The sequence below is a fragment of the Centrocercus urophasianus genome, unplaced genomic scaffold (genome assembly GCF_019232065.1).
Source record: "Centrocercus urophasianus isolate 14NV4802_14NV808 unplaced genomic scaffold, USGS_Curo_1.0 seq_10, whole genome shotgun sequence".
Taxonomy (NCBI): domain Eukaryota; kingdom Metazoa; phylum Chordata; class Aves; order Galliformes; family Phasianidae; genus Centrocercus; species Centrocercus urophasianus.
Window position 1 is genome coordinate 22,660,284 of NW_024884142.1, and position 23,133 is coordinate 22,683,416.

Consider the following 23,133-nt stretch of genomic DNA (forward strand, 5'->3'; position numbering starts at 1 on the left):
GCCATTTACCTTATTTTGTTGGAATTCTGTCATTTTTACTTTTTTTTTTTTTTTTTCTGTGTTCCATGTATATCTGTAACTATGGAAACCATGAACTGAATAAGAGTGCAGTTGATGCTTTTTTGGCTCATCAAGGCAGCCAAATGTTCAAGTAATTAGGCAAAAGTTGTTTTTTTTTTTTTCTTTTTTTTTTCTTTTTAGGAAGGTTAGGAAAATGCAGAAAATAATTGATGAGATCATTATTTCTAGTGTATTCTAATGGTATATGATGAGGGAAGGTTGCTAAAAAACATGACTAGCAATTTACAGCTACTGCATTATCAGAAATAAATAAAGAAATTGACATTAATTCAGACAAGAGCAGTAAATTTAATAAAGAAACTTACGTATTAATTCATTTATGAGGAAATCGTAAAGCTTTCTGAAGCTATGATTATTGTTGGTACTTAGAATTTTTCAGTTACCGAGGAAGTAAAAGTTCCAAAGTGGAATTAGATAGTATGGACAAAATAAAGGAGGAGTGAGCACTCCAATATGCAAAAGATGATCAGTTTTTTTCCTCTACAGGAGCTGTGGAGAAAGCAAACCATTGAGATGTTTCAGATTATTGATTTTCAGAAAAAAAAGTTGTATAAGCCTTATTGTGACCCATGGATGATTAATGATTATACTGTCTAACACTTAAGCTTTTTGAGGGTTATCCTTTGTTTCCAAAAACGAAATCCTTACGACAAGATGAAGACAGTGCAAATGATTAAAAATTCTTGAACCTCTTTGGTTTTTAGCCAGGTAGGATGAGTCATACTTTCCTTCATTCCTTCATTCTCTTCTCCTTGTGCAGTAGCCTATTATGTCAGATTCTAAGTTTGGTAAATTTTTGATCGGTTTAGGTAGAAATAAAACTGGTTCTATCAAACTCAAAACTATTGCTGTGAGGAAGTTCGGATCCAAGGTTTCATAGATTTGCCCAAGACCTACTCTTGCTGTACAATCACAATTTTAACAGACTTATTTGCAGGTAGAGGGGATTTCAAGTTGTTGTAAATGTATTGGTGTGGATTTTTAAACAGAAACTCTGTCTTCTCCAGTAGCAAACATGATTTCTTCCTCACTTGAACTCCAAACGCATTCTCAGAGAAGTGCATTGTGATACTGACTGGATCCTGGCTATGTTCTATTTTAGAGATATTTCATATGGTAACTTTATATTGCCTGAATTAATCACTTCCAGCAATCAGTTTACTGCAGTGTTATTCTAGAAATGTTTAATCTTTGTAGAAGTTGTCAGAAGCTTTCTGAAGGATTGGCAGCTGTATGTGAGAGCTTTTGGCAGCAATGCATGTGTAGGAAGTTGATTGTTTTTTATTTTAATTTTATCTGAAGATGACTAGTAATGCTGTTTTAGCAGATATATCAACAAAACTGACATAAAAAGGACTTCTATTAACTGGACTTCTTGCTCCACTGTGCATTTTCTGTTTCTTTTTATGGCCAGTTTGTAACTGTAGATTTAGAAACTTAGGATGGCAGGATTATGATTTTTGAGATTCATATAGTTTTCAGTTACCTAAAAGTACACATTTGATACTGTTTGATGGCCTGTGGTACACGACACATGTACGTGGCTGGTAGATGTGCTATAACAGTAGTGGCAGGTTTATGCCCTTTGAATTGGTCTGTGGCAGCCAGTTGGGATATGCTGACTTGTCTCTGGTGGTGCAAACCTAGATTAAGCATGATGTTTCGTTTTATTTCATCATGTCTGCTTGACAGTGTGTTCTCGTTGGATCCTGTTGGCTGTGTTGACTAGATGTCCATTGACAAAACTGAGAACTTAAATAACTGTCATGCCAATAGACATTTCCATGTAAACACAGACATCTTCCTGTCATCCTCAATTGTACACATGAGGATTGATTTGTAAAGTTAACTTTTCAGTTAGCTGTGAAACGTGAGCAGAAATAGTATGTGGAACGCTACGTCTGGTACATGTGGGAAAATCTGGTGAGGTGGGCTTTTAAACATGCCTCGTGGATGCTGTAAGTCAAATATCTGAGTGGCATTGCAGATTTTAAGATGACAAATAGTCCCGTTAACAGTGGGTCCTCTTCTTTCAGGCATCTCTTGAAGTGCAGTTGCTATGTGTGTTCTGTGATGGTGATAAAAGATTGCACTGGGGTGTTTACAGGGCATTTACAAAGGTGCCTTTTTTTTTTTCCTTGAAATTTATAAGAATATAATCTCATGAAAACTTCTGTGCCTATGCAAAATGTAATTGCATTTGTCCTCTGGTGTAAAATAGTGTTGGAGTGTGAGGAGAAAAGGGGGAAGAAACCAATCAGCTGTTGGTGTAAGCTGCCTCATTTTCTTGGAAAGTTGGGATAAAAATATCTAGCAGAAATCCTAGTTTAAGAAGCAAGTCTGCTCTGCACAGAGTGGAAGAACAGGGAGTGCTAATATGGTGATATATCACAGTCCTGAAATGGCTGAGCCCCTTATGTCTGATGAGCATCAGTGTGAGCAAAGCAGTCCCCTCCCTGCTCAAAGAGGCAAGAAATAGACTTAATTGTCCTCTTGAACTGTTGTTCCGGAGGGGAGGCTGCAGCAAAAGGAAGACCTAGATTCCTAGGTTACTTCTGGCACTAACGAATTAGATTCTATTAGTATTCTATTAGTATTCTGGGCCTGCTCTGAGCTGGTAAACGGACAGAAAGCTACGTGACTTACTGTTGGTCTTCTGCCCGCTAGTAGTTCCTCATCAATTAAGTTTTCTTGGTGGTTTTTGAGCTGGAGTGTTCTGGAGATCATCTCCAGGAGACAATTAACGTGCAGCCACCTTGCTTTGAAGATCCTAGTATAAGTGCAGATTGTTTTGTGTCATTTTGCTTCAGTGCTCAAAAATGTTTGTGTAAGCATAATGTGCTGGTATTTGAGATGTTTTAAGATGTAGTTTTCTAAGAGATGGTAAGCCACTGCATTGGAGAAACATCTTTTCTCCATTTGACTCAATTTTTGATAACGTTATTTTAATTGCTCATCATATCCCTCCAAGAGAAAGATCGCTGAGACAAAAAATTAACCCAGCTAAAAAAATGCAGATTAATTTCTACTGTGTTTTTAAGTTCAGCTGGTTATTTTGACCTGACAGTCAAAGGAGGAGATGCAGTGGATTGTGTGATATGGTGAAGATGGAAGCAAGGAAGGGAGAGGACAAACTGGGATAGGGAGAAAGAAGAGCAAGTGAGGGGAAAAATGGTGAGAAAACCTTCAATTTTGGTGATTGAGAGACGTTGGATGTAATCAGCTGCCCACTTAATTTTGAAAAATTTATTTAATGAATGCTTGGTTTCACAAGCACATTCTCATTAGAAAGATACAATTGTTTGCTTATTTAGAGTTTGGACTTCTGAATGTAAGCATTGAAATAGACTTTCAGTTTCATTTCTTTATGTTTTCATGGAGTGTAGGAGTTACAACCCTTTAGCTACGGTTTTATTACAGGATTCAATTTGATGTAGTAGGAGATGAATGCAGTGCTTCTTACTGATTTGTTTGCTGCTTCTTTTCTGTAACCGGAGAAAAATGAAGTGTTATGTAGTTTAACTCAATTGTATGAATGGAAAGTATCATGAGATAAAAATTGATAGCATTCCTTCCCTCTGACTATAAAGCAATGGTGTAGGATGGTGGCACAGTTCTGCTGAAGTTAATGGAGTCTGTAGCAGAGAAAAGGGTCTGCCTAATCAGATCTGCTTGAAACAACTAGTGTCTTCTGGAGGTATATAGAAGAAGGTGGCTAAAGAAACACAAACAAAATAAACACAATAAACAGAAAAGGCATTGTGTAGACATCTTTCAGAAGGGAAATAATTCTGATAGTATGAAGGTTCAGTATAGCATGCCTTTTGGCCTGCTATATTAATGCACCTAATTATACCTAATTTCTTGTGTGTAGATGAAGCAGGATGTATGGGTGTTTGTGAAATTGTGAGTTTGCCATTTCTGAACTCTTAAAGGGTGAAGGATTGTACTCACAATGAAGCCTCATAAGTGTCTGGGCTTGGGTAAAGAATTCTGGGGAGTTCACAGCAACTTCAGTGTGAGTTTGGAGGCGCACAGATTTGGTATAAGATTTGTTTCCCTTCTAGTGCATGTTTGGAATGAAGACTACAAATTAGAATATGAAAGAAAAAGCCTTTTTCTTCAATCTAAAATATAGTTTTAAAATATTTAATCATAAAGAAGTGTTCTTATTTTCATAATTGAAAATGCTCTTTTTCTCTGTGTGCATGGTTGTATATATTGTTTACTATGGGCTCTTTCAAGTTGGAATTTCATGTTGTGTTAGTACAGGAATACTGTTCCTACTCATTGTGGATCACCAGTACCTGTAAGAGTAAGTTTGAGGAATATTTTTTTCTGTGAATGAAATAACCCATATTCCACTTGAAGGCAAGCATGGAATCCCTCTAGCATGTTTTCACGCAGCCTGTGAAGTTTTTGACGTGAATCTGTGTGGGAATTGACCCACCTCTGCTGAGTTCTGTATGTGCCACGTTGTTTCTGTTGTGCAGCAGTAACGCAGTAGATCCCTTTGCTGTGCAGTGCAAATGAACATTTTCCTGAGCTGTGCACATGAACTGTTTGGATGAGGAGCACCCCTTTCTTGGTTCACTTAAATAGCTTCGTGTGCAGCTGTGTGTTTATAAACCAGCCACAAACCCAATAACAACAACAAAAATAAAAAACCAAAAAAGCCCACAACCTCTATACATGTCTTGATTGACTCACTATAGTGCTGCATCAGAGCTCACCATCCAGAAAAAAGTAAGCAAACTACTTTTGACGTGACAGGCCAGAGGAAAATAGATAATGTAACACCCTTCATTTTACTGATGCATTGCATGGAGGCCCAGAAGCTACATTAGAGAACTGTAATCCTTCATCAGAGCATTTGTTTGGTTGCCTAACATCTGTGGATTGTTAAGATAAGTTATTACACAGACCTGCTTTCGTTTAGATTAGTTTGGATCACATCCCAGTATATTCAATCAGGATATAATTCCTGCATGCTGCTAAATTGCTTGCTCCACATACTTCTCTAAAAATGTTTTTCAATATACAGTTTTTATTTCTAAAAATGGTTTTATGTGTACGGTTTTATCACTGAAACTGTTACAGCACCTCAAGTTTTTGTGTTTTTATTATTATTATTTTTTTTCATTTTAAAGAAAAGCTCTTTTATTTTTTCTTTTGGTCTGAATATATCTCAAGGCAAATGTAGCATTTGTTAAGTCCTAAAGAGAATCCTGAAGAGGGATGGTAGTGTAGCTTCTTGTGAGTATAATGCCGATATTCTGTGTGTGCAGTCTGTGGTGATGGGTTTGTATTTTGTCTAAATTGTGCTATTTAAAGACATGAGAAAATGCTTTCTTTGTACTTAGATGTCTAGTATTTCTTTTTGTATTGTTTTTATTTGTATCTATTTGTGCATTGGCAGTTCCTATTTGTTTGGATTTTATAGTAGTTTTGTAAAACTAATTAAAATATCAAAGTGATTATGTAAATTAATGATAATTTTTGACGTTTATTACATGATTTTATACATATTTTAAATGATAAAATACATTAAATTGTAAATGAAGTCTGTTACTCCTTTAAAGTACTGGTGCATGCTTGCATCCACATGAAAGAAAATTAGAATATTTCAATTTGATATTAGTATTCCTTACCATTCCTTTAAACAAGCTTCGCTTTGTTAAATTTTTCATAAGTCTTTTTCAACTTTCCCTCTGAGTCAGTGATATGTAGGCCATGCCATATTTTTTTATTAATGGCTTGAGTTTATAGCACCAACATAAATTTTACACATAAATGTGTGTGCATGCACACACTTGCTGTCTAATGAGCTAACAGTTTTTTCAGAGCCTGTAAAGGCATTTCTGCGTGTGAAAATTCTTTTTCCTTTTAGCCTTGCTGGTATTTTGAATACCTATACTAATAATATCAGACTGAAATCTAATGACAGTTTGATACTGTTTTGAGATGCGTTCTAGATTAAGGAAATAGAATATTTTGGAATGAGGGTGTTTTCTCTTCAAGGGCCAGTATTTGTTTTGATGAATTTGCTACTCCTCTTGTCCTACTGAGAGTTATCTATCCATTTTTGACGTAAGACGTATTTTTTTTGCTGGAATAATTGTAGCTTTTTTTTTTTTTTTTTCTTTCTTTTCTTTTTTCTTTTTAATTAATTGATGTTTTTAAATTAGTATTTTACTATCCTTCCTACATAGAAGAAATGTAATGGTCCAGATGCAGGGAAAAGTCTGAGTCTTCTCAGTGTGGTTTGGTCAAACAGTAGAGAAATGGTGTTGGAAGTTGTAATGTATTCTTCACACCTAAACAGATAGTTTAAAACAATCTGTTCTAGGGTGTTTTATAAATAAATCTCTGTTATCTTATATGTGTTAAATGTCTAAAATTTTGATTTTACCATAGAAGGCATGTGCTTCCTTCCAAGCTAGAGAATAACTGCTTGCTGCCAGAGCTTTGTCCTGTTGTAGTTTCCTCCCTGTATAATAATATAAATATGTATGTATAATATATTTATATTTATAATATATTTATATATATTTATACATAAATATATTTATAAACAATCCCTGTTATGATTATTTTTCTGTTTTTTTTTCATTCTAAGTGTTGTATCATTTTACCACAGTTGTATAATCCCTATGTTGACACAAAATAGTTTAAACGTTTTTCACTCATTCCTTTACTTCTTTCCACATTCAACTCAGGTTTTTTTTTTTCCATTTTCCTCTTTAGTTTTCAACCTTACTTTCCTTTCATATCTAGCTTTATTTCTGAAAAAATTCCTACCTCATGTATTCTGTATGCATTTTGTGTTTGTTCTTCACTTCAAACGCTCTTTTTGTCCCATCTACTAAAAAAAAAAATAATAAAAAAAAAATCCCAGACTTCATTCTGCTCAAGAATCTTTTATTTTTTTGCTGGTGATTCATTCTTGCATTTAAGATTGTGTTCTGTAGTGTGTAGACCTGAAATGCCCAGTCTTGCTCTATTGTATGTGCTCTGATTACCTCTGTGTCTGAAACTTAAGCAAAAATCCTATGCAGCACCACTGATGAATTCAGCTTAATTGTGATTGTCAGGTCTTTGTTTGTTTGCTTATGATTTATCACTGTAAATCAGAGAGATGGTTTTTGGTCCTTTTGAAGTAGTACAAAATATGATACTGTTGGTGCATTGAGTTCTCTATTAGTAGGTTTTATATAGGTCCTTCCTTACATTTCTGGTAAGTAGCTGTTGCGGACGTAGCTAAATGTACATGCAGTAAATGTTGAGTTTATGGAATAATGTTATGTGGTACAAAGGAAAATTAAAGGGAAATTCCGTGTCACTTTCTGTGGCAGTGGCTGGACGAGCAACGGGACAGAGCTCTGTCAACCAGTTCCAGGTTTTGCCCAGCCTGGTGGACCTCACCACAGCCAGCATACAGTCACTTTGAATCGAGGGAGCTGGGGCTGGGCTGAGGAGGGTTGCTATACTGGCATATATTGACAGCATATTTTGGAGAAGCTTGCAGAGCATGTGCCTGTAGGATGCCTGGCTCTGGCCAGTGCAGGTAGCGCTTGGAGAAGCATGTTTGAGCACTGGCATGAGCACAAACCTCATCAGTTTAGAGGAAATGGGAGGCCGTAGCTGACCATGACAGAGTGAGCATGTGCTTCTGGGTCTGAGGGATAGCTGCACTGACTCTTCTTGTTGTCTTTAACTAGGTTATGTGGGTATGCAATTTATGTCGAAAGCAACAAGAAATCTTAACAAAATCCGGAGCGTGGTTTTTTGGAAGTGGACCACAGCCATCACCCAGCCAGGATGGAACACTGAGTGATACGGCAACTGGTGCAAGCTCTGATGCACCGAGAGAAAAGAAAGCCAGGCTTCAAGAGAGGTCAAGATCACAGACTCCTTTAAGTACAGCAGCTGCCTCATCACAGGAGATCTCTCCTTCCACTGTTCAATCCGATCAGAGGAAAGGAGCTGAAGTATCGCAGCCAGCTATGGGCCTGGAGCAAAAGCAAGTTTCATCAAGGTCTAGAAGTGAGCCTCCAAGAGAGAGGTAAGGCTTTCTGCATTCGCAGAACCTCGCAGTTATAATACTAGTGCCACAGCGTTACACAGGGCTTTTGGCTGGTCTGTATGTGAGTCTAGAGCCATGCAGGGATGAATTGATTCACTTACCAGGAAAGAATTAAGTGTACATAAGCAAATACATCATCTGAAGTGTGTTGGTTTTTTTTTTTGGGGGGGGGGAGGGGGATTATTTTTTTTTTTTGAGCAACAGAAGTGGAGGGGAAGAGAGAAAGTAAATAAGTGGTTTTTTTAAAGCATATTTTGACATACACTTTTAATATTGAATATTGAACATTCATGAAGAGCAATGATTGCACCATCTTGAAGTCAAAGTAAATTGTTTGAAAAACTGAAGCCAGCCAGAAAAACTATTATATATTTTAAAGGGGGGGTATAAGAAAAAAGGACACAGACTCTTCATCAGGGGTCTGTTGTAACAGGACAAGGGGAAATGGTTTCAAACTAAAAGAGAAAAGATTTAGATTGGATATAAGGAAAATGGTTTTTATACAATAAGGGTGGTGAGACATTGGAAAAGGTTGTCCAGAGAGGTGGTGGATGCCCCTTCCCTGGAATCATTTAAGGCCAGGCTGGACAGGGCTCGGGGCTACCTGATGTAGCTGTAGGTGTCCCTGTTCACTGCTGGGGAGTAGGACCAGATGGCCTTTTCAAAGGTCCCTTGCAACCCAAATGATTCTATGATTCTATAGTTTAAGTGGCTAAATGAGTAAATTCCTGATCTGCACTGGTTATAATGAACTGGGCAAAGAATGTTAAATGAAGGGAGGATAATGTGATGAATCACTTGCTGCTCTGTTGACTGCTGACTGCCAGATGATGGAGCAAATGAGGAGGGGCCCTGTGGCAACAAGATAAGATTATACTGTGGTAGATTCTCCCTTGAATAAAAAAATTCATCATTCTTTCCATGGCTTTTCGAGCTGAAAAATGAATGAGGAAGGATGGCTAGTAACCTATTGTGTGGTTAAGGTTAGTGCTAATTTAACAGGAGCAAAACTCCAGTTAGGATTATGCGTAGGTAATAATAGCAACCAATACCTGATGCCTTCCCCTGATTCTGTTCACTCTTTCTTCCCCAAAGTTGAGAAGGGCCACAGAACAGTCATCATGCAGTTGAAGGACACTTTTAATGCATCAAAAGGATTTCTGTTTCTGCTTTGCTATCCAAAAATGAGATGGCTGTATCAATAATGCAATAACAATGTCCTCTACTTTTACTGAGACTTTCAAAGGAAGTCCAATGCTTTTGAATGGGGAACACTAGTGATGAGCCAGCATATTGCCAACAGCTCATGAAGAAGACAATGGAGGAAAAAAGGGGACAGGGTCTTAACTTGGATCAGATGCATCTTTGACTGTCCCATAGAGTACATATGTGGAAAATCTATGATACGTAATCCGAAAATGTATCGATGTGGAAGGAAAGAGGAAAGGAAAGCTCAGTGCCACAAAATCAGTCCTATTGGCTTTGGCTTGGCGCTGTATATTGGAATATCACTGTATGTGTATTGCAGTATTTTATGCAAGTATTCATTTGTGCATTAATTTTTTCAAATTACCGTATTCCTTTTTCATTGTAGGAAGAAGACGTTGGTTTCAGACCAGAATGGCAAAGTTGTAAAGGGTGAGCGTAAGCGTGTGCCAAAAGCCTCACTTCAAAAAGAAGGACCAGCAGGTGATAGGGAACGTAAAGAAAGGCATGAAAATAGAAGACTGGAAAAAGGGAAGTCACAAGACTATCCCGACTTGCCAGAAAAACTTGAGGAAGGCAAAGTGCCTGATGATGAAAAACAAAGGAAGGAAGATGAATATCATACTCGGTACAGGAGTGACCCCAATCTGGCAAGATACCCTGTTAAACCACATCCTGAGGAACAGCAAATGCGCATGCATGCCAAGGTTTCTAAAGCACGGCATGAGAGAAGACACAGTGATGTAGCTTTGCCACACACAGAAATGGAGGAAGCGGAGGTACCTGAGAATAACTTAGGAAAACGCTCACAATTACAGGGAACTCAGGACAGAAAATCTCTTGTGGAAACTCAGAGGTCGTACTCTATAGACAGAACAGGTGATGTAAGAATTTCTGTTTCTAAACAATTAACTAATCATAGTCCACCAACTCCCAGGCATAGTCCAGTTCCCATAGAGCACGTAGAATACAAGAACCACGATACCTTTAAAAAACAGAGCCGCCTTGATCCTAGCTCTGCTATTCTCATGCGAAAAGCAAAGCGGGAGAAAATGGAGACCATGCTAAGGAATGATTCCCTTAGCTCTGACCAGTCGGAATCAGTGCGGCCATCCCCTCCAAAGCCTCATAGAGCAAAAAGAGGCGGAAAGAAAAGGCAGATGTCAGTTAGTAGCTCAGAGGAAGAAGGGGCATCAACACCAGAATATACTAGCTGTGAAGATGTGGAGATAGAAAGTGAAAGTGTCAGTGAAAAAGGTAAGGACCTTTATCTATATTATGCACATGGCCATGGTTTTGGGGAAAAAAAAAGAACAAACCAAAAACCAACAGCTGTATTTTACTCTCTCTTTTGCCTCATTTTTGAACATACACCTTTGTTTCTCCCCTTCCTGTTTTTGTTTTTTTTTTTCAGCTGAGAAGTTTCTTATACTTGTTTACATTTGGTTTGCAATGTTTCCTTTTGCATTTTTAGATGAGGTTGTTACAAAGTAGTATGAACTGATGACTGCTAATTTTCTTCCCTCTTTGACAAGAATGGTTACAGTTTAACAGTTCTAATTTATTCTGTTGATGACATTTGTACAGTTGGTCGTTGCTTTGTCCTTTTGCCTCTCTGCAGAATAATTTTCTTTGAATGAATTGAAGTTGAAAATGAGTTCTGTAACAATCTGAGAACGTTGTAAAGTGTCATAACCTTACTTATACCCCTCAGTTTTAATGTATGAGACATTTTAAGACATTTTTTAAAATATCAAAGATCTTTTAGTTTACTGTTAACAGTGGTAGACTATGCAGCACAGAGAATTTTATACAGGAAAGAGAACTACCTTACCTATTGTCTAGATGATTTTGATCTGAAGTTTACAAGTTTGCCTATGTTCTGTTACTTCAGTTTGACTTTGTGTTGCTGGTAATACTTAGCAGTGAGGATTTGGTGTAGTCCACTGCATACTTGTAAGCAAAGCCTTTCTTCTTGCTAAAGAGGTTAATCGAATTTATTAATGGTGAGTAGATAAAATTAGGATCACCAGGAAAGGCTGTGATAGATTACTGTCTGGTTTGTAACAGCAGCTTGTCTTGAAGTGGCATTATATGGAGCTGAATACTTTCTGTATCTCTCTGGAAGCAGTAGCTGGCTCTTTAACTATCTGTGTTTGTAACTTGAAAGGTTTCTGCAGGTGTTCATACTCAAAATGCCAATGGCATATCTGCATTCCCTTTTATATCCTGGCATGTCTTTGATTCAGATATGCTAATCTGTCTGTCTGTCTTTATCTGATGTTGTAGTCTCCTGACATCCCCGTATGCATATTAGAAGACATCTGTTTTCCACCCCATCTGAATAACTGTTTGTTTAACTATAAGTATAAACTTTTCCATTCAAAATAGGGAGGCTTGTTTTTCTGCTCATTTTTAAGGAGAAGAGGCGGTGAACTTGCCCATGAAGTCTTAGTCCACTTACATATTAAAAAAAACAGAAAGAAAAAAGAATAAAATCTAAAGAAAGCAAAAGAAAAGAAAAAAAACAACAACTCTTTTTGCATGTGAAGGATGTTTGGAAATGTTGTGGAGTTTGAATCCTTCGAGTTACTCAAAGCCTAAACGTAGAAGGCCTTGAGCAACCTATCCTAGTTTGCTCTAGTTGACTCCACTTGAAGCAAAGGGATTTGAACTGGGGACCTCAGAGATCCCTTCGTGTGAGTGTATGTCTATGCAATACATTAATACCAGAAGGGTATCTTTACATTTATTAGGCATGATGTAAAGCTCTTATGTTTTTTGTTTGCTTGTTTGCTTTTTTGTCCAATTATTTTTAGAATTAATTTTTCATCAGTTCTTGAAATAACCTGCAGTATTTTCTGAGGACAGATGGAAAGGCAGGACATTCTTACTAAGAAAACCTTTTAGAAATCTTTTCATATATTAAAGTGAAAAAAAAAATATTCTTCAGTAGTTATTAAGAGGACTCAAAATGATGAAAAAATACCGCTATTGTAACTGTGATCAGAAACCCATCCCCTGTGATTTAACAGCATAATCAAAGCACAATTTCATCCACCATTCCATTAGTGCTTTGCTGGTAATGTGTGAGAGTTACTACGTAGGTCCTTAGTTGTAGCTCTTTAGTTTGTAAGCCCTGAAGGGTCTGGACCATCCTCTCCTCTAAGTCACCAACTCTGTCAGAAATCTGGTGCCAAAATAATATAATATAAATGGATTTAGAGTGATAGAGTTATTCTACATAAATTTTGAACTTTGTTAAACCTTACCAATAAATCCACTACACAAACTGCTTGTAGCCCTCTAGACTCTTAGATACAGCAACTATTAGAGAACTATTACTTTTTGTTGTTGTTGTTGTTTTTGGTTTTTTTTTTTTGGCAACAGCCAAATTAGCTAAATCTTACAGGGAACTTGATAAACTTGAAAAGTGGGCCCTTCTGAACCTAATGATGTTCAACAAAGTGCAAGTTTTTGCACTTGCGTCAAGGCAATCCCAGATATGGATACGAACTGGGAGAAGAGCTTCATGAGACTAACCCTGCTGAGAAGGACATGGGGTCCTGGTTAATGAAAATGTTTCATGAGCCAGCAGTGTGCACTTGGGCCGATGGTATCCTGGGCTTCATCAGAAGAGGAGTGGCCAGCAGGGTGAGGGAGATGATTGTCTGCATCTAGTCTGCCCTTATGAGGCCCCATCTGGAGTACTGCATCCAGGTCTGAGGCCCCCAGCATAGGAAAGATGTGGAACTGTTCTGGGTCCAGAGGAGGGCCATGAGGATAATCCAAGGGCTATAGCAGCTCTCCTATGAAGACAGGCTGAAGGAGCTGGCCTTGTTCAGCCTGGATTAGAGAAAGCTGTGGGAAGACCTCATTGTGGTCTTCCAGTATTTAAGAGGAGCTTATAATCAGGAGAGAAATCTACTTTTTACTTGAGTATATACTGATAGGATGAGAGGGAATGGTTTTTAAACTGAAGGAGGGCAAGTTTAGATTAGCTGTTTGGGAAGTTTTTAACAGGGAGTGGTGAGGTGCAGGAACAGGTTGCCTGGAGAGATTTGAATGCTCTATCCCTGGAGGTGTTTAAAGCCAAGCTGGATGGGGCCCTGGGCAATGTGATCTAGCACCTAATCTAGCAGCTGGCAACCCTGCATGTGGCAGGGGGTTGGAACCTGATGATTCTTGAAGTCCCCTCCAACTCAAGCCATTCTGTTATTCTATGATTCCATGATTCTACGATTTTTTTTCTCCTTTTTCAGTACGAGCCATTTGGTTCATATATGTAACACAGTTCATAATTGTTTTTGTTGAAGCTGAACAGAAAACTTACAAACAGTATTAGATGAAATGATTTAGGAACCCAGCTGTGAGATTTATTTCCTGATGCATGTTAACTAGAGGTTTTAATTTTCATTGTCGAGATGAGTTGAATGTGATATGGGAGACTTCACAATTCTTATCCAGGTACCTTAATTCTCCACAAAATATTCTCTGCATTAGCCTGTCTTCTGAGCATAAAAAAACCTCTGGAAGTGTAATTTAACAAGTTCATCACTCATAATTATTTAATATAGATTACTTCAAAATTACCTTTACTTTCCAGAAAATAAATGCCTTTGAGAATCCAATGCAATTTTATATCTTTGGTGGAGGACTCAAAAAGTTATGTAGCATTTTTCTGTTTTTCATTGGCTGATGAAGGCTGCGCTACCATTCAACAAGACCAGGACAGATTGGAGAGTTGTGCAGGGAGGGACCTGATGAGGTTTAACAAGAGCAAGTGTAGAGTGTTGCCCCTGGAGGAATAACCACATACGCAGGTTATTATATGGGTTAGGGGATGACCTGCTGGAGAGGAACTCTGTGGTAAAAGACTGGGAGTCCTGGTGGAGAACAGGTTGACCGTGAGCCAACAGTGTGTCCCTGTGGCCAAGAAAGTCAATGGTATCCTGGGTGCATTACAAAAAGTTTGTGGCCAGCAGGTGAAGGGAGGTGATCTTCCTCTACTCTGCCCTGGTGAGGTCACATTTGGAGTACTGTGTCTGGATCTGAGCTCCCAGGTTTAAAAAAGACAGGGATCTCCTAGTAGTAGTCCGGTGGAGGGCCATCAAGATGATAGAAGGCTGAAGCCTAGGGAAAAGAATGCTGAGAGGGGATCTGATCAATGTTCTTAAATATCTCAAGGGAGGTGGGAGGCAAATGGATGAGGCTTCTTAGTGGTGCACAGCGATAGGAGGAGTAATAGCCTATAACTTGAACATAGGATGTTTCATACAAGCATGAGGAAAAAGTTTATGGGTAAGGATTGCTCAGAGAGGCTGTGCACCTTTCCACCTTCTATGGAAATATTCAAGACCTAACTGGATGCCTATTTGTGTGACCCACTGTAGGGTACCTGCTTTGGCAGGGAGATTGGACACGATATCTCTTGAGATCCCTTCCAACCTGAGATTCTGTGAACTGTTTAGCAGTGTCCAAAACTGTTATCTAAGATTTCCTTTTAAAAAATACTTCACCCTTTAGAAGGCATTATTAGTGTTTGTTTAATCATTTTTATTTTATTATTAATACAGGCTGTAGGAATTCTTATTCTTAAATCCATAATAGTTGAGCATTATATGTAACACCAACCTAGGAAGGCAAAAGGAGTCCTCTTAGGAAGCATAAACTGCATTTATACTCTCTCCGTAGACTTATTGGGATCGTATAAACCAGGCACTTACAAATGCAATCCAGACCTAATTTTAAAACAGAACATCTTCTGCCTAATGTCATCCGTGCAGAGTTCTAATCAGATTTGGTGCAAATTGAATGAAAACCCTATTCTTCTAAAGTTCTACGTAAGTTCTTATTTCTAAACTAATAGATTTGTGTTGACAAGTTTGTGCTTAACTTTTTATCCCACTGTAGTTACAAGAGGTGTTTTCAACTTCTGAGGAGATGCTGAAAACTGCTCATGTGCTTTAATGTGAATAGGTGTAATGCTTTCACATTTTGCATAGTCATTTTTTCCTGTTTGCTTAAATGTGCATTTTGTTCACATGGTTGAGGCTTGAAAATATGCTTCATAGTTAGGTGTTGATGGCAAACTGGAAGGAACCTAAGTAGAGCTCACTTTGTGTTACTCGCAACCTTGTGAAGTCTGCAGTAGGGCTTTGTGCTTGGGGTGCTCCTGGAGGAAGGAGGCAGAAATCCAATCCTTGCCCCACCAATTTCTTCTTCTATAATGCTGGCATCCAAAGTAGGGCATGCGACAGGGTGTATAAATGGGCTGAAAAAAGCGTCAATCACAGAAAGGCTGCAGAGAAGAGGAGGCTGGTTTTATATGTTCTTAGCTGAGTATTTTCACGTAGGTATTTTAAATCTGTAATGTAGGCAAGTCAAGTCCTACTGTAACATCTGCTGGTGTATTTTTACATCTGTTCACTGGGAGAGTTGGGCATGAAGTTTTAAAATGAGTGGAATTTGTTTAAATCTGTGACTGAGCTTTAACTTCAAGTAAAATACTCTTTGCTATGGAGATTACTAGTTCTTAAAAGTTAGTTCCAATTTACATTCTGGAAATCAAATCTGCATCTGATTTAGATTTTAATGAAACTACAATCTAGCTCTAGTTTCAGAATTTTGATCGGTGTTAAACTATTCAGTACAATTAGTACTCTGTAAAGTAGTACTGATATAAAATATATAAAATATAATATAAATAAATAATATAATATAAAATATATAAAAATATAAAATAAAATATAAAGTAGTACAAGTATCTGAAATTACGTATAACTCCATAGCCATTATAAGTAAGTGCTTGTTAAATTAGTGTTGGACAGTGAGAAATCTGTTCTGTGTACTTGCAATTAAGTAAAGTGCATGCATGCATATGCAAATGAAACAAGCTGAACATAACTGGAAAAAAGGGTCCCAATGCTTCCCTGAGATACATAGCCATGTAACTGGCAGTGTTGCAGCAGATACGTGACTGAATTCTCCTGGTAAAGCATTTTTGCTAGTTTTCTGTAAGAAGGTTGCGAACTGCTGTAAGCTTACATCAAAACTTCCGAGATAACAGGCAATTTGTTCTCTATGGGCTCAGGCTGTATGTAAAATACAGGGTGGGAATGACTTGCACTTAGAGAAAAAACAAAGCCCATAAAAATAACTCACAAACTCAAATTCAAGTAGATAAAGATTCTTCTGGGTGTTCACTCTTTCTGACAATTTTTATGTAAACTCAGTGAGCCTAGTCACCATGCCCAGGTAGGTTTAGTTATCTCTCTTGGGGCAGGCACATGGAATTGCCAGTAGTGCTAAAGCAGAGCTTGTGGAAGGACAGAACTGCCCCCAGGGAACTGGAATGGAAAGGGGCTCTTAGGAGTAGGTTCAGCTGCTATGGGCTCTTTTCCCACTGACAAGATGCTCTCAGATCAGCTGTACACGAAGTTGATTAATCTGTTCCAGTTACCCAGTTTTACGTATCACTGCCAAAGAAGTCTTAGGGAATGGCTGTTCATCCAGGCCACTGAAAGGAGGCACTTCAGAAGACATTAATTTTTGTTAGTGAATTTTTTTTTTTTTTTTTAACAAACAAATTCATCATTTGCATTTAGACTTCTCTTCAAGCCTTTCTTTTAAAGTTCTTTTCTATAAGCATCTTTGTCTTGTTTTAAAACAGTAACAACAAAAGCAAAATAAACCCACAACAAATAATGGTATTAACTTAGGGCTTATTGTCAGAACGTCAGTTGTATGCACTATGGTGGGCCTAATCTTACTTTGACCTAAAAAGTTGCTATAAGGATTAGGAATGAATTTTCTGGCTTAAACGTTAAGCAAATGCTTAAGCAAAAAACATGCTCAGTGTTTAGCCCAGCTTATAGATGTGTTGGATATTTGTTTGTTTGGATGATATATAAAATTTCAAAAGTAACAAAAATGCTGTTTAATAGATATAGGTCTTTCAGAATGAAATCAGCACATATGGTACTGCTCTAATTTCCATGTTTAAGTCTGAAATTTTTAGAATTAAAGGATATGGGAGAAATCTGAAAGAAAAAGAGGGAATGTAAATTAAGTTCAGACTTGTCCCTAACTGGATGAGAGAATGAACTAGTGATCCCTAGATGTCTTTCACCCATGTCTGTACACCCCTTCAACCACAGCCTGTACGTGAATAATTTCAGGAGCAGCATTAACTTTTGTTACACTTTGCAATGGGGAAAAGAGTTGAAAAGTGTTGTAAGTTAAATAAGTAAGTAAAATAAATGGAATTGTGTTAAAGAATTTTGGTAGGGTGCTGCAGCTGACTCTCATCAGAAGCTATAATGACATTATTGCTATTGGTCAAATCTGTTTTTGCTGGAGCCCAGGTTTGCAGACTATAGTGGCTTTTGCTGTGGTTACTCCTCAGGCAGGCAAATTCAAGTGCAGGTTAGATGCTTGTCTTTTCTGCCTATAGTTTGTAACATTGAATTGGTCTGTGCAGTCCATTTTTGTGAGCTCAGGCCTGTACCTGAGCACAGCTGTCAAAAGTAGGTTTGTCATACCAGCACTTCATACCAGCACTTCATCCCTCTTCCCTTTCAGGTAGGGAAGAGACTTTGAATGTGTGTCTTTCACATCCACCATGCTATAGGGCACGAGAGTTGGGAGAAGTCTGTTTCTATGGAAACTTTAAAAGAACAGCTTAGAAATAATAGTTAAAGTTGGCATCATTATTGCTCAGTAAATTAGGAAGTTGGTATGTACATACCGGTTACCATTTTCCTGAAAGCATCTGTTTTTCATTGACAGTTGAATGGATAAGCAAATAGTTTGAAATAGGGTTAGGTTAAGAAGACCTTTGACTTTAAAAAGACTATCTAGCAGATCCTTTATAGATATTTTAAGTATTGCACTTGTCACAAAGAAATAATAGATACTTCACAAAATCTCTTTTTATATTGAAGATAATTCATCATCCTGTGATGTCAGAGGAAATCTAGAAGACGTAAGTCTGTAATTCTGACATTACAGCAGTGATTGTTGTAGATCCTCTTCAGTCAAGGAGGATTATAAAGATGATCAGTCTGAGAAGATGCTGTTGGCTTTTTTTGTGAAGATTAGGTAACTGATATTCAATATTGCAATATTACTGGATGATGAAAGATAGCAAAGATCTAAAGTACTGCATCAGTGAGATTTACAAAATATTTCTGAACAGTTGCTAAGTTCCTTTGCTTCCACTTGAATTCGTTCAAATCAGAGTTTGAACTAAAAGAAAGTTTGAACTAAAAGCCATGGAGTAGCGACAGCATGACATTGATGTATCTGAAGCTAAATAAAAAGCCAAACTTAGTAGCTTCATCATGTGCCCTGTTGATGTGTCTGCATTGTTTCTACTTTGGTGCATTTTTTTGCCAGACGACTAAGTGTATAAACAGAATGCATTCATACCTGAACTGAAAGGAACATTTATGAACTGTAACAAGCATGGTGGGTGTTTGGGGTGCAGACAATGGCTTAGGAGCTATGTGTCTTTTTCATCACAGTCATCCCTCTTCTCAAGTTTTGGTTTTCTGAGAAGTTATGAGAAATGGCATACCAAACAATGTTGAAAAGTAAAATGTAGAAGCAGCACAAAAACATTTTTGGATATGTATGTATACATTTGTGTGTGTATGTATTTCCTTGTGTGTATATATATATATAAAAGAAAACACCATTTTAAATGAAAAATGGTGAATGATTGTCTTTGAAAAGTTGTATTTTGCCAAAGAATCTGAAAAAATGAAATCTCTATATTGGGCAATACCTGACTGAAAAGAAGATACGCTTCTGCTTTGAAAATACACACAGAGAAAACAAAAATCTTTTAGTTAGTTATATTAATGTCAGCCAAACTCTGCATCTAAACCTATCAGATGCAGGTATATTTTCTCCATCTAGTTTAATGGTGGATGCACAGCCAAAGTCCATCGTAAGTTACACTCAAGTTTTCTGTGATCCTAGAAGTATGTTTTATGGTCTGGAGTATGGCTAGCTGAGCAAAGCACAGGCTTGATTCCTCCCAAGAAATCTTTGTTGTGATACTTCTTTGTATCACTAACGTTTTGCCACCAGTTGAATTTAATACTTTTGCCTGTAATTTATGGAGTCAAATGCTTCAGCTTTCCAACCATCTTGTATTTCCCCTGTCAATCCATCTCTCTCTGATACAGTGACAAGGATATAGCTGGTTGAAAGTCTTGCTACAATTAGCAGACTTAAGAAAAAGTGCTGTTATCCCTTGTCTACAGGTCCAGTTATCTCACCAAAGAAACAAGTCAGGTTGGTCAGGGGTGAGTGATTTGCCTTTTATAAAGCTGTGCTGGTGGTTTTCAGTCACCTTCTTGTTCTTCATATGCTCGCAGCTGCATTCCTGCAAATGCATGCATGATATGGAAATGACAATTAATAAAAAAAGACAGGAAAGAAATCCCAAAGAGTTCAGTCTCTCTTAAAAGATTTGAGATTTTAGGACAAAATTAATGGCAAGCTGAATCAAGGTCAGCACTATGTCCTAGCAGCCAAAAGGGCCAACTGCACCCTGAGGTGCATCAGATCTAGAGTTACCGGCTGGGTAAGAGGCGTGATGGCACTGCGCTGTGTGCAGTTTTGGGCACCATAGTATGAGAGAGATATACAAATAGCAGCCAAAAGAGAGCTAAGAAGATGAAGTGTCCAGAAAGCAATAAGTATGAGGAGCACCGAGCTCCCTTGGTGTGCTGAGCCGAGAGCAGAGGAGCTGAGGGGAGGCTTCATGGAGGCTGCAGCTCCTCACAGGGAGCAGAAGGGCAGCGCTGAGCTCTGCTCTGTGTGACAGCGACAGGGCCTGAGGGAATGGCAAGGAGCTGCGTCAGGGGAGGGGCAGCTGGGGGTCAGAGACAAGGTCTGCACGGCAGGGCTGTGGACATGGAACAGGCTGCCCAGGGCAGTGGGCATGGCACCAAGGTGCCAGAGTTCAATCAGCGTTTGGACAACACTCTCAGACACAGTGTTTGATTCTGGGTGATGCTTTGTGGGATGGAGGTTGGACTCGATGACTGTGGGTCTCTTCCAGTCTGGGATGTTCTGGGTTTCTATGAAACATTTTGCATCTGTTTTTTCATCTGTTGTGGTGGATGGATGTATGAGAGAAGAGAGCATTCAGAATCCAGGCTTGGCACGTTCTTTGGAAAATGAAGCACAGCCTCAATTCTGACCCTAGCCAAAGAATAAGAGGTTCTTCAAGGAGAAACATAGGATGGTCAGGGGAGAGTGTGAGGGAGGGTGTGTTGTGGTAACGCTGGCCACTCAGCATGGTCTGCCTCTTGTTCCTTTTGCAAGAAATGCTCTCCAGCTTCAGGAGGAAGCTGTACATGTGTTCCCTGGCCAGTAGATGTCCAGATAGTCATCTTCATGATATGTAAAGACTGTCCATTGCCCTCCTTAGAAGTGTCATTTCCTAACAAGGGCATGGCAGTGAAAAAGCAGTGCAAACAATGTTGTCCTTCTGCTAGTGCTATGCTGGAACACTGAAAGTCAGCAGTGACCTGGAACATCAGCAGCATTTCTGTTGCTACTGGACAGTGTGTGAAAGGCAGCATTCAGTAACTAGGTTTTGATCCAGAAAAAATCTACTTCACTAGAAACATATTTTTATTCATACTGGGATGTATATATATACATATATATATATGTATATATATATTTATACATATTATAATATGTATAAATATATAAATATAATAAATATGTATAATTATATAAATATATAAACATTATATATTATATTATAATATAATTATTATATATATTATATATAAATAATATATATGAATAATATATATTATATATATATTATTTATATATATGTAATTATATATAATATATATATAAATATAATATGTATAAATATATAAATATAATAAATATATAATATATAATATATATATTTAAAGATGAAATAATTGTGAACTCTAGTAAGATTAATTACTCATATTTTTTCCCTTAGAAGTTTCTCTTTGCAGAGAGTTTTAAATATGTTAGTTTTCTCCACTGTGATTTCTGAACAGTTAGCTTATTGTTTATTTGTTTTTTTCTGCTGTACAGTATCTAAATATGCTACTGAGAAACAAATACTTTCAGCATGGAAAGCTGTTTCTGCTCAGAAAATAAGTTCATTGCTTTAGGATTTGAATATGATTAAGTTAGATAAAATTCTCTAGAGATCAGATAACTACAGCTAATAAAATTTGCTAATCTTTCCCCTGTATGCTGGGATACATATTGTGATTTTCTCTTTAATTTTGAATATGTAATTTAGAAATCAAAATACTATTTGTTTTTAATTTAGAATATATTTTTATTTTTTATTTTTCGTGCACACATTATATAAGAGAAATGTTAAAATATTCCTTTAATTTCTAAAAGATACAGTAATTTTTTTCATGGACCGTTGCATTTTTGAGAGTAAAGCTACAGCTTGCGAATTTTTATGTAACTTAAAGCAGCCATCTGATTGCTTCGTTTACGCAGTTCATTAGAACTTGTTCAGCACACCACTGCTGAATATAAATAACTGCAGCAGTGCTATTGATTCCTGAGCCTATGGGTACCACTGGCTTCCAAAAACACTAAGAAACTTCTCCCCTGTTCTACCCAGGGAGGGAGGAACTCTTTTTTTTTTTTTTTTCCTGCTTTATTTCCTGATGAATTGTTAATTCTGGATTCCTGAAACCATTAGCTGTTTCTGGAGACTGAAACTCCTCGTTGCTGCAGTGAGCATGTATGAACTAATGCAGTAATCGATGCTTGCACTCCACTGCAGAAATCTGTTTGGATGACAGGAGCTCTCATAGCCCTGGTTGGTGTCACCAGTGCTGAATGTTTGACGCTGCAGAAAAATTTGGCTAAGGATCGGGACGCAAGGACCTTAGGGACTTTTATTTTTTACTATCATCTTCTTCACACTGGAGTGGATTTTTGATATCGTTTTGGCTTTGCTACAGTTGCAGACTGCAATTTGCAAACAACTAGATGCCAGTTGTTCTTTTTTAACCATTCTCTTGCTGATGCTGCTATGTTTGCGGGGTTTCTTCAGTTTCTGCTCCATACATTGCATTCAGGGACAGGTAAACAAGTGGCTATACGGTGCAGAGGTTTTAGATATGTTTTTCTGTTTGTTTATTTAAATATATCTTTCCATAAACATATTTTTAACTGTACAGTTTGAGTGGAGATGTATCCTCTGAATCTAAAGTGTTAATCATAGCAAATGCACAGCTTGAGCAGGGAACAAGGAATCATTTTGCTCATAACTCTGTGTTTCAGTTGTGTTTATGCTCAGAAAACTTATGTGCCAGACATAATTTGACATTACTGTTGTTATATGGCCTGAGTTTTTAAACAAAAAATGCTTGTTGTGAAAGCACACATCAAAATGTAGATGTTTTTGAAAAGTAATAATAATCTGATTTCTTACGAATATTTTGTACGTCGGAGAAGTCATTGCTAAAGAATTTAGAAATTTACTTCAGGAAGCAAATATTCAGGTGTCTTATTTGTGTTGGGCAGAAGACAATTGATGTGTCCTCAATCCCCTGCAACGTACCATCAGTAGTTTTAGTAAGATCAGATTGGAATATGTGTCTGTTACTTACTAATGCATCCTATTTTAGAAAAAATATTAGTGAAAGTGTATACATAGTCTTGCTCTATGTTTTATTGTTCTATATTTGCATTATATCCAGTTATGGTTATAA

The 23,133-nt window shown here is 37.5% G+C and overlaps 1 protein-coding gene across 1 annotated transcript in view; it reads left to right on the forward strand.

The window, feature by feature from the left end:
- LOC122158129 (regulating synaptic membrane exocytosis protein 1-like) overlaps positions 1-23,133 on the forward strand; it is a 186,026-nt gene that overhangs the window by 19,652 nt on the left and 143,241 nt on the right. Inside the window, exons 2-3 of the mRNA XM_042814569.1 lie at positions 7,803-8,146; positions 9,762-10,630. Coding sequence (XP_042670503.1) covers positions 7,806-8,146; positions 9,762-10,630 — 1,210 coding nt within the window. The 5' untranslated portion in view covers positions 7,803-7,805. The remainder of the gene's footprint in view (positions 1-7,802; positions 8,147-9,761; positions 10,631-23,133) is intronic.